The 15,497-nt window shown below is 33.9% G+C and overlaps 1 protein-coding gene across 1 annotated transcript; it reads right to left on the bottom strand.

Annotated features, from left to right (window-relative positions):
- Positions 1-1,538: 1,538 nt before the first annotated feature.
- Positions 1,539-1,745, bottom strand: RB195_020751 (uncharacterized protein; the record flags this gene model as incomplete). The annotated part of the gene is made up of 1 exon (XM_064189197.1): positions 1,539-1,745. The coding sequence occupies one exon, from the start codon at positions 1,743-1,745 to the stop codon at positions 1,539-1,541; it is 207 nt and encodes a 68-aa protein (XP_064045078.1).
- Between the last annotated feature and the right edge of the window lie 13,752 nt (positions 1,746-15,497).

Raw genomic sequence — 15,497 nt, 5'->3', positions numbered from 1 at the left:
TTTCTTCTTTCTTCCTCTTCTTCTTCTTCTCAATTGTGAAAAATGACCTACGAATTATCTAGATACCCCATGGGCCCCTAAACAAAGCATAATTCGTAGGAAATAAACAATAAAATTGATTTTTCTTGTAAATCGTAATGTATAAATTAATTAATATAATGAAAAAATAAATGAGCAAATAAACAAAAAATTTAATTCTAATATTGCTACAAAAAAAGTAAATTCGAGTTAAGAAAAAGGTTCGAAACGATTCCTGATTCTAAAAATTTCAAATTCTAGAAGAAATATGGTAAAAACATGCTGTAACATAACAGACGTTCCCTTTAAGAACTTTTCTTAGTGTTCTTACCTTTCAGAAACATAATCCGCGATCTCCAGTGATCACGGATTTTCGACCAGATCCTTTTTTTTCTCTAGTTACTCGATACCTTAACGGTTCCTCACGATTTCTGATCAGCTCATCTTTCAGCAGTAATGTTATCATGAGTTTCTGTAATTTCCCGCCGATTTCCTCAGTCGAGAGAAAAACAGCTTAAGCCGGTAACACTAGAATTGTTTTTCTTTCCATCCTGTCAGAGATCGTTGTTGTTGTTTCTGAATCTCTTCACTTTATGCGTGAAAACAATAAATTCTTCTAATGTTTACAGATTTTCTGTTGCTGTTATATCATATTTCACAACGAGGATTCTCTTCCAGAAACTCAAGAAGCGGAAAAAAAGAGCATCACTGACCGTGGTTTTTAAAGGTAGATTGGTTTCTTTGTTTTCGTTCTTTTTAGTTTTCTTCTTGGAATTTTAAAAATTTTCGAAGATGGGTTGGTTTCTTGGCTTTTTAAAAATTTTCTTCTTTTTTTTTCGAACAAAAATTTGAACGAACTGTGGTTTATGCACTAAAAAACTAGAAATTATATATCAAATACTAAAAATTTTCATTAGAAACATTGTTTTACCAGGAAATTCTGCGACTTCCTTTGAGAGTGCTATTAGATTTTCGAGCTGGATTGATCCAGATTTTCCAACCCACGGTGTCGGTCTATTTGGAATTTTTTTCTTGAAGAATTAAAGTTCTTTGAGTTTTCCAGTTAAAGATTTATGCGATTTTATTTTTGAAAGAGTCATAATTTTTATTGTGAATCAAAGCGCTGTTAATTTGATTGTTTTCGATTAATCAATAAATCAAATTAGTCTTTAATATGTTCAGATTTTTTTTTCGTCTCTTATATTCCAAATGCTCTATGTATAATTTATCTATCTTTTATATATTTCTATATTTTATTTTATTATAGCAGAAAGAAGGTAAAATGTCTGCAGAAGGTTAAAAAAATATTTGTTATTAGAAACTAAAAAAAGAGAATGATCTTCTGATCGTACGCTTCTACAGTAATCTTATGTAGTTTCAGGAGCACTTCAACATCTTTCGATGTAGACTTTTTGAAAGAGTAGAAAGATAGAAATTTCAAGTTGGTAAAAATATTTTTGCTTGAACACTCATCGATTTATTTCGTTTCGCCACTATTTTCCTTTTTAGTATTTGGTATTCTAGGCGTTATCCATTATTGCCTCAGGCACAAAACAGGGAAATAATAAGGATAATAATAATATTAATAATAATAATAATAATAATAATAATAATAATAATAATAATAATAATAATAATAATAATAATAATAATAATAATAATAATAATAATAATAATATGGGGTGAGCATTACCCTTGTATCGCGCTAACGCACTAACTGAGTACATCTTGGATTCTTAGATTCCTTGACCGTTTTGTCATATTCCTAATCCTTAGCAGTAATGATGACTAAAATCCATAAAAATCCTAATCTAATAAGGACCAGCCAGAGGAGACTTTATTGTTCTCTTCCCATTGCTGAATTCCGAGAAACCGAAAGGAACGCATTTAACGATTGCTCTACCGTAATTTTTAAGAGTTGGAGAATTTATTTATTTAATTATTTGTTGAAAACATCTGCAGATGTGCCATAAAACGGAAAAAAAACAGGATGGAACAGAGCTCACTAGAATTTCGCCTGAATTTTACAGGACAAGACTGGCCCTGCAAAGCATAAGGAGTGGTGGATTGGGAGGTCATTCTCCTGCTACAGAAATTCGTGAGAAATCCTCACGCGAGATCCTTTTCCCAGACCCAGAATTCCCTAAAGTTCCAGGATAATAACAATAACGAGATCTTGCTGATGCACTGGGAACATTATGCTTAAATCCCGTGAAAAAAAATCAGCTCCTAATCATTTCTTGGGAATCCTTAACTGATAATACCCATAGGGAACATACCATTAGCTGGACACAGGGTAAACCACAATCTCCTCCTCCTCCTTTCTTCCTGAACAACGACGTCGTCTCGTCTGACAAAGAATGATAAATTCAATTTCTTCCCTACATCTTACGAGCTCATTTCGAGATTTCAACATTCAGTGATGTAAAAGGTAATAGAAAATTAATTGTACTTTTTTTGTATGTGTGTTATGTATTTAAATTGTTTTGCACTTGTATACTTTGTTTATGTTCGATAATTAGTGTGAAAAATGTTATTCAGCATCAACTGAAGTCAGTTAAATAATATAATTACAACATTATGCCTTCGGCATTCATCTCAAGGAATTTTGGAGTGATTCCTGTAATTTGTTCTTTGCAATTTCTCAAAAAATATTCATTGGTAGAAAAGAAAGAAAAAATAGAAAAAATTTGGTAGAAAAAATTTTGGATATTGTTCTATTTAGGTAGTTTCGAACATTTTTCACTCTCTGTCGTCGCTTTTCATCCAGATATGCAGCGTTTTTACTCATTTTCCTGCAAAATCATTCCATTAATGGACTTAAAGCAAAGAAAATCTCAAAAAAGAAAAAAGAAAAAAGGAAATTTGGTTCAGTCTTTTTTTAGTCACGGCGAAAAATTCCATTAAAAAAACATTTTTTAGAAGAATTTTACAGCCTAGATACAATAACAGCCGAAAATAACAAGAAAATTGCCGAACAATTCGCGAAGATTTTCCCGTGTAATTTCGAATCTGTGTGGCTGGTGAGCCACGAGACGAGAATGAGACGAGAATTATTCAATTAATATGGTCCAGACACCAATTTCTGGATGTGTTGTTGATGCGGCTGCTGCCCGAACACGCGTCTCCCTCTCTTCGAATAAAAACATCTCCATTTCATAGATTTTGTCTCAGCTGCCTGCCAGCTATGAATGAAAACAATTTCATAGTCATTATTTTTTTTTTAGAAATGTTTATAGTCGCTCAGTTGAATGCCTACAATTCCTCCATATATACATAAACTGTTGTTGGAATGAAAGTGTTTTCACCGGATAAAATTGTGACTTTGAAGCCACTTTTCATTCCTGGAGATAATTGAAATCCATTAATTGAGATCTCCTGCATTTCTAACGCAAAAAAAAAACGCAAAATTGGAGATTTCTCTATTCATTCTCTACCAAAAAGTCATTATTTTCCAATATTCAGAGGGAAAAACATCACTATCACATAAGTTCTTTCCAGTTCTGAGTGAAAATCGCAAACAAAACCGTAATCTTCCTCGCTTAAGCGCTCCTTATTTCAATATTTTTAAGAAAAATATCACGTCTACTAAGTAAACAATACACAAGACTGTGACCCTATGTCTTTTTTTTTTGAAATTACCCGTTTCTAACATAACACGAGGAAACCGGTCAGAGGATTTTTCCAGTGTTTCCAGTTTAGGTGTTTTAATTATGGTGGCTTTTATCCAGTCGGAAGTCAGCCAAAATGTAAATGAAAGCGAAATATAATATGTATAATATATAATATAATATATATAATTCTTTTTGTAATGAAATAGAAAAAAGAGCACAGTCCTTTTTCTTTTCAATAATTTATATTACCTGATTAGATTAAAAATTTATATTATTTGATTTAGAAAAGAAAATCCTAGAAATTTCAAATCAAAAACCAGGAAAAAAAATTCACTGCAAAAAGTTTCGATATGAAAGAATAAATTTGTATGAAATTGAAGAGGTTAAGACTAAATTTTATTCCTTAAAATGAGAGCATTTTAAATTCGTTCGGCTTCTGGTAATTTGGAATCGTATCCATTACAAATTATCCAATTGGGTAGAACCACCCATGTCCATATCCTACAGATCCAGCCGTTCTACCACTCAAAATCTCCATTCGAGATAGCTAGGTTAGGTTCAGGAATTAAGTGCTATCACATCTCAAAGAAAGAAAAAAAAACAAGGAAGACGTTATCGATGGCATGTTTGGAAAAAGAATACATCGACTATTTTATTTCTCTTTCCTTTGACTCCCAAAAACAACTATATTGGCCACGAAAAATTGCGTACATATTAGGTGCTGATGACGTCAGTCATTTCTCCCATCCACATTTATTTGTTTGTTACTTTAAACCTGTTTACTTATCACTACTACACTTACTTTACTTGTTACCTTAAATAATGTATAGTAGTGTTACAAGGTCCTGGAAAAACTGTGCACCAACTCTTTATTGTATAGAGAAGCCATCGGGCCCACGTTATAGGCATCACCCCACGAATCCGAGGTGGAACGGATTTCGTAAATTATGGAGAGAGAGGGGGGGGGATTCCGTCCATTTCTTCCTAATTAACGTAAAAAAATGGCCCGGAGAGAGCACAAGGCTGGCGCGCCCCACTCGAACTCGTTGTAGAAAATTGCGCTCCGGATCGCTCGAAGCCGTATCGTCCGGGCCGTTTTTTACGGCAGTTAGAAAGAAATGTACGGGATCACCCCTTCGCCATAATCTACTATCCCATATACGAATACTCCACCTGAAATCCGTACCACCTCAGATTCGTGGAGTGATGCCTTTACTTTCTGGTCGGTGGAACACGTGACGAGCTCGCCAATCTGCTAGAAATTTCGCTAATACCTGGATAAAAATAAATCATTAAAACGGGAGAGAGGTGTTTTTTATTCTATATTTAATTACATAGATTGCTAATCCTCCTAGTAAGTCCGTGGATATCAAGCAAGCAGGTTCCAGAAGAAAAAAAAACCCATAATTATGGAAGAAAATCTGGATGCATCAAGGATTTCTTAGAAAATTCGTAAGAAACTTATATAAGTTTCGCGAAACGGAAGAGCTGAAAAGGTGCAGTTGAATTTTTCTCCGAATGAATGCCTTTTCTCACATTCAGTTAATTACTGCTGGCAATTCTTAGGAAATCCCGAAACGACAAGGTGATTTTGTGGATTCGCTGCAGGACCTAGTGGTGTTGTTCGAGTTTTCCGTGTTTGTAGCTAACATTCGTTCTCTCATACGTTGCTTATTAAGTGAAAGCCAGCCAACAGCACTTCATTCGTCGCATTTTTCGTTTCGCATGCATCATATCCGTTGCCGGCTCCTCCTCACCCTATCCTCCTCCTATTCATATGTTCCACCTGAAATCCTGCCTCTTTTTTCCCTTTCCAGGAAAATATATTCCATATTCTGAGGATTTAGAAAAAAAAAGCTCTATGATTTTCTTCAAACTTGCGGACATGAAAGGGACTTTGTCTTTTCTTGCACTTTTTTTGTGGTGTTGTTTTTTTTCCGGTAGAATATATTCCATATTCTGAGGATTTAGAAAAAGGCTCTATGGATTTTTTTAAACTTCCGGACCCCGAGAGAAACTGTGTCTTTTCTTGTTTTTTTTTCTGTCGTGTTGTTTTTTTTTCTGGACCATGAATCCCATACACTAAACGAGGAAGTAATTCTGCTCCTATATGAATATCGGATCGAATAGGAATCTCGAATAGCGTTGAAAAGTGGAGCAATGTAGATGAATTGATGAAAAAAAGCATTTTCATCCATCACCAACTCCGATTCTTTCGTGAGCAGCGTCAAATTGTCAAAAACAACACTTTCATGAACAATATGCTTCGAATTTCTGCCATTTCACCATCACCAGCCCATAAATCTGGAATGATCCACAACTTGACGTGAAATCTTATTCTTTTACCATTCAAATACCTTTTTTGGGGTCTAAGCCAAGTTTTTCTTTTCACTTCTGTTTGTTTTTATTTTCCTTTCTTTTTCGGCGAAAAAACTTTTTATTTCCTTTTTTTTGAAATAATTTTGATTCTATTTTGAAAACGAGTTTGAAACGCTGTGTCACATTTTCAAATGTTTATTCAAAACAGCCGTTTAGCTTTTTTTTGGATTTTTTTTTTCGATTTCAAACCTATGGTATCCCAGTTGCGGTTGAATATGCGTAGTCACGAAAAAATCACGTCTCCTTTACAATTTTACCTATGAAGATCTTAAAGTCAATGCAACAATTGAAATACAACGGACCGGAACTTCTCAGATTATTTCCAATTCTAGTCGGGAGTTGTTTTCGTGGAATGGAAAATCTTTGCATTCTTTGCTTGAAGAATTTCAAAAAGAATCAGCGAAACATATTCATTTTCTAACGCTCCCTAATACCACGGGGAAACTCTCAAATCTTTTTCCAAGTGAACGAATTTTGTACATTTCCGCAAAAGTACTCGTTTAACTCAGCATAACTCTGAATATAAAAATTACATATGTGTCATTTGCAGTAACTGTCAAGTATAGAAAACTTTTTCGAAACTTTTTTCGTTCATTCTATCGATATAACTCCGGGAAAGATTTCACTTCCGTGTTCTGAACGTATATTGTACCGATGATAGGGGATCGTTTGTCAAGAAAAAAAGTCAGGAATTTTCCTCTTCCCACCCATGGGCATGGATTTTCTGTTCCCTCTCCGACTTTATGAGTTCAAAATCGTCTTCAGATTAACAAAAAAGATTTTTTTTACCTAAAAAGTACAAGATTTGATCGAGTTTATACTTGAGGGGTGTAGTTATGGACTAACTATAAATAGACATCATCTGCTTGTATCTGAAAATTCCTGGAAATGTAGGGGGAAGCGGACCGGACAATTTTCGGGGGAACCTCAGGTTTTCAGCTTAGCAACGTATTCTCTTTGATCACTATTAACTATAAATATTTTTTCTTTCGAATTATTTTCTCCTCAAATATCGATTCGCTAAAAATTTTTTGCTTTCGTAAAGTTTCTTTTTGTTATTTATTTATATGACAACTTCAACTATCTATTAATACGTCAACCGAGCCTGTCATCAGAAGTCAAAGTGAAAAGCTGAATAGGAATGACGTGTGACGTTACACAGACGTTCAATAGGAAGTATTTCTGAGGCTTCGTAACGATTTCATTTTTTTCGGATGGGTTTAGGAATATTTTAATTGTATAAAATGGTTTTTTTTTCTTGCTAAGGCTAAGGCTCAGTTCTCCGAAGGGGATTTCTTTCATTTCTACCCCTTAGAAATTTTAATCTACGCAAATCTGTGAGTTAAGCATTCGAATTTACATGAATAACTAGAGAAATCTTTTTTTAAATAATAATTTCGAAAAAGTTTTTAGCTTTTTAAATTAATTAATAGGTTCTCAATTTTTTTCTTCAAATTCAGAAATTAATTTTTATAATTTTTCCTCCTCATGACAGCAAAGGAGGTATGGGTTTTATTAGCACCTATTAATGTTCTAAAAAAATTTTGAAAAGTATGAAAAATGCTGACTTTTTCCCAGAGTCAAACTCGAAGTCATTTCCGCCTGCCTGTTGTTGTTTCGGCCACTTTTTTTCAAAAGCGTATTCAACGTGTAAACAGTTCATTATATCCTGGTTCCGTAAATTGTTATGATATTTATTATGGTCCACAAAAGTGAGGAAAAAAAGGCAAAAGGTACAAAATAAACTATTATGATATTTATTATATTCCACAAAAAAAGAAGCAATGAACAACCTCAAAAGCGTAATGAAAAAAGAGGGCTCCGATGAATTTTTTAACGATTAAAAATGTTTCGAAAACAGTCAGCGCCGTCAAATTTAAATTGATAATTAATTTAGTTTCAAAAATCACAAAATAAAAAAAATTTCACGTTCTTCTTTTCTTTCTCCGAAACGAAGAAGCTAGATCCCAATTGGGTCTATTGGGAATAATTTCCATCAGTGAAGAAAAATTCAATTTTGGGAATAAAGGGATATTTTTCGATGGGATCTATTCCCAAAAATTGAATTTTTTTCCGCTGTTCTAGAAAGAAAGAATTATTTAGAAAGAGATTTGAAAAAAAAAAACCGCATTGCTGGTAATAGAGTTTCAACTCGTCATATGCAGGCGATGAGGACGTATAATGCATTTTTGAGTGTTATGGAAGAAACGTAACCATTTCATCGCAGTCCTTGCCTTCCTTGATATTCATCCAGACTCACAAATGTCTCTTTTTTCAAACTTTTTTCAAAAAAACACTTTTTTTCCTAAATTTTGCTTATTTAAGTCTCCTCTATACATCTAGTTACGTCTTCTCAGTTGCTCTATTCCTGTAATAATTCCTCTGAATTAATCTGTGGTCGAAAGTAAATTTTTACGAAAGTGACGTCTCGGTAAAAATTATCGTTGAAGCGGAGAAATTGAAAAGTTTGGAAATGTGCTGATAAAGCGACGAATAAGAATGGACGAATGAATGAATGAATGAATGAATGAATGAATGAGTGAATGAATGAATGAATGAAACAACCACTGAGTGAATGAATGGAATGGAATGAATGAATGTAATCGAATGAATGAATAGAATGGAATGAATGATTGAATGGATGAATGAATGAATGACCGAATGAGCGAATGGTTGAATGGGTGAATGAATGAACGAGTGAGTGAACGAGTAGAATGGATGGAATGAATGAATGGAGTAGAATGGAATGAATGAATAGAATGGAATGAATGAATAGAATGGAATGAATGAATAGAATGGAATGAATGAATGAATGAATGAATGAACAAGTGAGTGAATGATTGAACGAATGAGCGAATGACTGAATGAATGAATGACTGAATGAATGAATGAATGAATGAATGAATGAATCATCGAAAAATTCATATCACCTTGCTATTGCTATTCACGCAGTTCTTACCCTGTTGATTTTTTGTATTTCTGAAAAAAAAATCTTTAGAAATGGAAAAAATGACAAGAATAGAGCTATGCATTTTTCTGGATATTTTCCCCGCTCTGAACCCCCATAAACGGGTTTCATATTTTATCTCGATGAGAAACAGATTAGCCAGGAAATGAGGAATTCACGACAGTCGCACACACATTCGCCAATAATTTCACTTATTATTTTGATTATTTTATTTGGTGATTGCTTGATGTTCCATATCTGCGAATCCCGTGATTTCGCTGGATCGGAAACACGTCAGATATGATGACATTCAATCACGCAAATTTTGCATTTTTCATCGCCATATGATTAGAATTTCCGAGCGAAATGTAACGCTATGAAAAATACGAGCAGTCCGACTATAAAACACACGTAGATAACATCAGAACATGAATACGAATGTTTGAAATTAAGTGTTGAGCTTGATTTTCAATCCATGCATTCCATTTCCCATTTATTTCTCGTGCTCTAAGATATTTTTTATCACCCCCGTATTTTTCATCACTATATATTCTCATCATTATCATTCTATTCCCATCATATATTATTTCGATTTTATCGTAAATCTCACGCTTTTCTATGAGTTTCTATATATTAACGGTTTATAAGGGTTATTAAAAATATTTAATAACCATTATTAGCTGACGAAAGCTCGAAAAGAGATGCTAATAAATTTTCAGATGTGAATTCTTCGAAGATTTGACCAGATATTTTCCATTGACGTCATCGATTTTTCACAATTTTTATTTTTTCTCTATGGATCCGCCTTTATTCAATCGAATATAAGCTAATTAATAATAATTTTTTAATAATTTTATATATTTATAAAATTATTATTAAATTAAATTACGATATTATTTATAACTAATAATTTTTTTCGAGAGTTTCTCGAAAAAATCTCAAAAGATACTGTAAGCTGATCGCTCGTTTGTCAAATGTTTCGCCAAATCAAATCAATCGATTATCGAATATCGATCAAATCAAATTCAATTGATATGGTGCTGCGATCGTGTTTCTGTATTATGACAAGGAATTCTTCTGTACTGAGGTGCAGTTCTTATTTCTTTGACCTCCTTTCTTCATGAAAAATCAACCCTCAACCGTGTAAAAATCAACCTTGTAAAACTCTTTGCTCGTTCTTAATTTTGTTAAAAAACCTGACTGTTTTTTTTTTCTTCAGAAATTTTTCCACTCCATCGATTTTTTGTTTTCGCTTGTTCTAAGTTTTTTTCTTTTTTTCTGAACTCTATGACCGCCTCTATTTCCTGAATTCTGCATGTTTTTTGAAAAGTTAAACCAACATAGACTGAGGTAACAAGTTTTACTCGAGAATTTCTCCAAAGCTATCGTTTTAGCCCAAAAAAAACATCAGTGGTGACTATTGTAACGTTACAGACAAAAAAAAATTGTTTTCTAAAAAATCCTACTGCATTTATAAGCAAGCAGTAACATCCAGAGATTCGAAGATCACTTTTCTTCGAGAATTTCTTCACAATTCCTCAAACAATGGTCCAAGAATAAGACGAGAAAACAAAAAACGCTGGTCCTAGAAATGTAACTGATCGCTAACAGAATACTGTGGCACTTGCTGAACTTCTTCCCTATCCTTTATTTTCTATGGTACATGTGTTACTTGGGAAATTTCCCTTGAGAACCACAAAAACTTCAGAAACACTTCCCTAAAATCGGTCATTTCTTCAAAAAAGATCTCATTAGTAAAGAAAGATAGCCCCGAGCGATCACAAAAGAACACGAACTCCTATCCATAACATCTTGGGTCTTAGTTTAAGGATAAAGAATGAAGTCTCTGGGACCTTTGCCACCACGTTCGCTTCAATTCCGAATCGTTTGAGGTTTACGTGGAACCCAAAATGACTTGCGGAGGCTAGCCGAGGAGTCAAGTCAGTGGTTTTATCCTCCCAGACAAATCTGGTACCAATTTATCGACTCCGGAAGGATTAAAGGCTAGGTCAGCACTAGGGCGGATTCGAACCGCCGATCGATCGTGCAGGTGTAGCGGAACCTCTTACCGACTGCGCTACACTCGCACCTCTCTTAGTTTACTAGTAGGTAATTGGGCAAAGAGATGGGATACAAAATTCCTCTTTGTAGTAAATCGGAAATTTTTGAAAAATCGAGTGTCATAGAAAAATTGGCTTTGTTTAATAACATTGAATAGTGGATAATTTCATTTATAAACATTTCCTTGACACTTCTTGGATAGTTTTTGATTTAACAGCTTAAAATTGTTTTTTTAAAGGGAAATTTCTAGATCTTCTGCTTTTTCGCTCTCGGATTTCGTAGAATTTTGGTAAGCTATCCTTAATAAGTTAATTTCATATCCGTGCCTGTAGAATTAGATAATTACAGTATTGAGAAGTGACCGTACTCCTTCTGCTTAGGTACATTTTTTACGCTTAATTTAATCGAATTCATCCGTTCATATTCCTGCTGGTGTGAAAAGTGTGGAAGGATTCGTCACTCCCGCATTTTTTCACAATTCGCAATTATTTTTAAACGGATGTAATTCATTGAGGCGTGTTCAATCTACACGTACTTCCTGGCCCCGCTTTCAGGAAGAGAAAAAACTTCTACATTTCACTTCGATTACTTTCTGTTTCGAGAAATTTTAAATATTTCGAGGAGTCTATCACACGTCACTCGCGCCCACCAACTGCATTTTGAGGGCCGCCGCCGCCTGGTGGTGAGCTTTGAGCCGCAGCGAAAATTAAATTTCACACATTTTCATTGCGCATCATATAATTCCTGAAGGCGAAGCTGCGAAAATATCAACGGACCGGATAACGAGGGTGTCCAATTCCCGAAAAAGATATGCAGATTTTATAGGATCTGTCTCAGCTGAGCGGAAAAAATAGAAGGAAAGAAAAAAAGGAAAAAAAAACATGCGTTCGTTCCCTCAATTTTAATTCTTCTTTGAAAAAAGTCCATCCTTTGCGCAGAACAAGTGCAATTTTTTTTCTTTGCTGTCGAATCCACATATTTTACTCGTTCACGCGAAATGAACGAAAAAGCGGAAACCCTCAATTTTAGAATACTGTGCTTCACAGATTGCTAAACAAAAAAAAGCTCAGTTAAAGAAAACGCCTATAATTTTAATTATTGAATTATTCTTATGACCACATTGTTGATTTAGATGTGTTTACTATTTATTAAGAATTGAAATTATTTCAAAGCATGAGAAGAAAGCTACAAAAAATTCTGATAATTTAAAAAACTATAGAAAAAATCATAGATTTGTTAATCCGATCTCACCAATTCTCCAGAATATGAACTTCTTTCCTACAAACGAAACAGTCCACTCAAGATAAGATTAGTTCACTGAATTTTTCCCTGGAATTTTTAGGACATAAATCTACCTGAAAGTTAAGAATTATTTCCGACACGTATAGCGATAACAAAAAAACTTTGGCCAAAAAATAACTAATAACCCTAACAATCCAAAAATCAGAAAACGTAGGTGAAAGAGGAAAATAACTGCTCTTTTTGATTAAGAATGTAAGAAAAAAGTTTGAGTTTTTTCTTTCGGGAAAAAAATTTATTCTATTGTCTCTAAAGATATTAAACATTAGATATTTGTATTTTTTTTATAGATTTAGGTGTCAGGTACTTAAATCTGCAATCACTTAGCTTTTTTTTTATGATTTTTCTCATCCCAGTATTATTTCTGAAATGAGTTGAAGAGGAATTGTTTTGAGTTTCGCTTGAGCAGAACTCACATACCATAAAGTGACGGGTTTGAGGAAAATTTATTCAGAACTTAGAGAAAAACAACCTCTAAACAGTATGTGCTGTGTTCTCTCGGAATGTGGTCCTCGCAAACCATTATTCTCGGCCTTGTTCCGAAGAACTGGCGCAATAGCCAATCCTAATTGTTATTGCAGTGCTTGCTTGCTTGTGCATGCTGTGATTGTTGGCGGCGATTTTATTTCTTCTCCTCCAAAAATAGTGTCGTCGAGTGGCGGAGCAGTGCAGAACTGGATGAACAAATCGCTGAAATTTGAATTTTTTTCCAATTTTGCTAAAAGAAGAGTATGTAGAGCAGGAGAAAAACGATAGGCGCCCTCTTCTCCTACTTACCTGCCTTCCCCCCGCAGCCCTTGGTGCATTTAATATTTCATGCCCGAATGTGTTTTGTGCGTCGAGAAGAGGATTTTTTCCCGGATAAATTTTGAAAAATGTGAATTCGAGAAGTTTCTTGGTGTTCTATAATTCTAGTTATCAACTCGGCGAAATATTAAAACAGAAAACCTTTTCCGCTACACTTCCGTGCAATTTTTCTGCATAAGTTCGGGCAGAAGCTTTTAGTGGTTAAATCGAGAAAAATTGCCGCATGGCAGCGATTGTGTATTGTTCACGTGAAATTTTTTGAGGCGGATAATTTTAGAGAATGATTCAGAAATTTTGGAAAAAAGATTACGCTGACCAAGGTGATGGGAATTTCTTAATTTAACCATATGTGCTTGTAAATATCCGTGTGGTTGGTCTTTCTTTGGATAAACTCCTCTGCACCTGAAATTGATCCTATTCCGGATAAATACTATCGATTCATCCTTTGAGGCTCTTGAAAAAACCTTGAAAGTTTCAAGGTGAACAAAGGAAAAATTCGAGTTTTTTCCTCTGTTAACTATTTTTATTTTACTATCTCGTTAACTATTTTTAGTACTACAACTGTAAGAGTAGGAAAATTGCATAGTTTTTCTACGTACGACATCTAAATCCATCAAACGTATTATTTTACGATTTTGCCGCGTTATTCAATCATCCATGCCTAAATACCCATTTAATAGTTCTCCAACCTCGATGGCTAGTTGTTCTGGCGAATTTCTTGACACCAAATACGTATGTACTCATATTTGATAGGTAGATTAAAATATTACGACAAAAAAACTTAATTATAATATTATATTTGTTTATTGAAAATTTATTTTGAAATTTATATTTATTGAATATTTCTTATTTATTTAGTATTTAATGAATGGATCAGTTCTGCTCAGAACCCACCTTGTTATTTTCTTAAATTTATTTTATTTTATTTTTTCGCTTTTTTTCAAAATTTTAAATCCACAGAATAGCTGCCTATAATTACATGGCAAATACATACATACACTGCTTCTCGCTCAGCGCTCTAATTCTTTCTTATTTTCCTATTTCAAATTACTATTAATTAATATTAATTATGAAGGAAGCAAAGTAGATACGTGCGTAGAAGAAGAGAAGAACAAGGAAATTATGGAAATTTTAATTTTGTTTAATTTTTAGTTATTTTTTGATACAGTTAAACATACATATTTATATTTTATATTATAACATATAATCACATATAATTTTCTTTTAACGCAAGATTAATAAGAACTCAAGCACGCCTGATTCTAAATAATTACTTAGAAGAGACATTGGGGGAAAAAACAATTTTTCCTCCCGCAAACACATAATTTCCTCCAAGAAATTGCATGTGATCTTATGGATTAAATATTTATGTGATGTTTTTGTGTTTCTACTAACGCTTCACTATATTTATTATGCAAAAAAATTGCGTAGCTTCGATGGGGAGGAATTAATATTGGAGTAGCTTGGAGCGTATTTCCTTGGTCCTTAGCTGCTAATTTTGTTAATTTGCTCTTTAATAGAAATTTTAGCTTTTTTTTTGAATTTTAGAATTCGTAGAATTTATGGATAATTTAGGTGCACAATTAAGATCTCAAGAACCCCATTTTTCTTAATATTAATTATTTTCCTTTTCTTATTCACTGACACTTATAAATATTTTTATCTTATTTTATTAAACAACGAACAACGAACGAACAACGTTGAAATCTGAGTAGTCAGTAGCTTGGAGCGTATTTCGTTGATCCTTAGCTGTTATTTCTCTCTAATTCATAGAATTTATGGATATTTTAGGGACACAGTTGAGCTCTCATGGACCCCTTGCCTTTCTCATAATGACCCTTAACTTAAAAAATAAGAAAAATAATATTTGATTTAAAAAAAAACAAGGTTCTCTAACTGTTCATTCTCCGACTACCTACATATGTCTGGAAGTTACGGACGTTGACGACGTCGGATATCTCAAAAAGTTTACATTGTCTCACTTTTTCCATAATTTTTCCATGCATTCGTTTCCTGTACTTGGAAAGGAACACATTGTGGGGAAGGAAGCATTTCATGGGACCTTCTCCAGAGCTGGACAAGCTACGTAAGGAACAATTTTCTTCTAAAAAAAGCCCTTCTTTCATGTTGCATTTGAAAATTTCATTTCAGTTGAATTCCTATAGATATTCTGGATAATAAACCGAATTTTATTTCCACCCATTTTCGGAGGTGGGGGGGGGGGAGGGGGAATTTTTACGGGGCATGTGGCGCTAAAAGGAGGTCACGCAAAAGCGCGAGTAATTTGTCCATCTATTCACGAATAAATTTCGTTTCATACGACGACGCGATGTGTGTGTGTGGCTTCCAGTCAGTGTTGTTATGCCGATTGC

The sequence above is a fragment of the Necator americanus genome, chromosome II, assembly GCF_031761385.1.
Source record: "Necator americanus strain Aroian chromosome II, whole genome shotgun sequence".
Taxonomy (NCBI): domain Eukaryota; kingdom Metazoa; phylum Nematoda; class Chromadorea; order Rhabditida; family Ancylostomatidae; genus Necator; species Necator americanus.
Note: the sequence above shows the minus strand (reverse complement) of the source record. Positions and strands in the feature narration are given on the sequence as shown.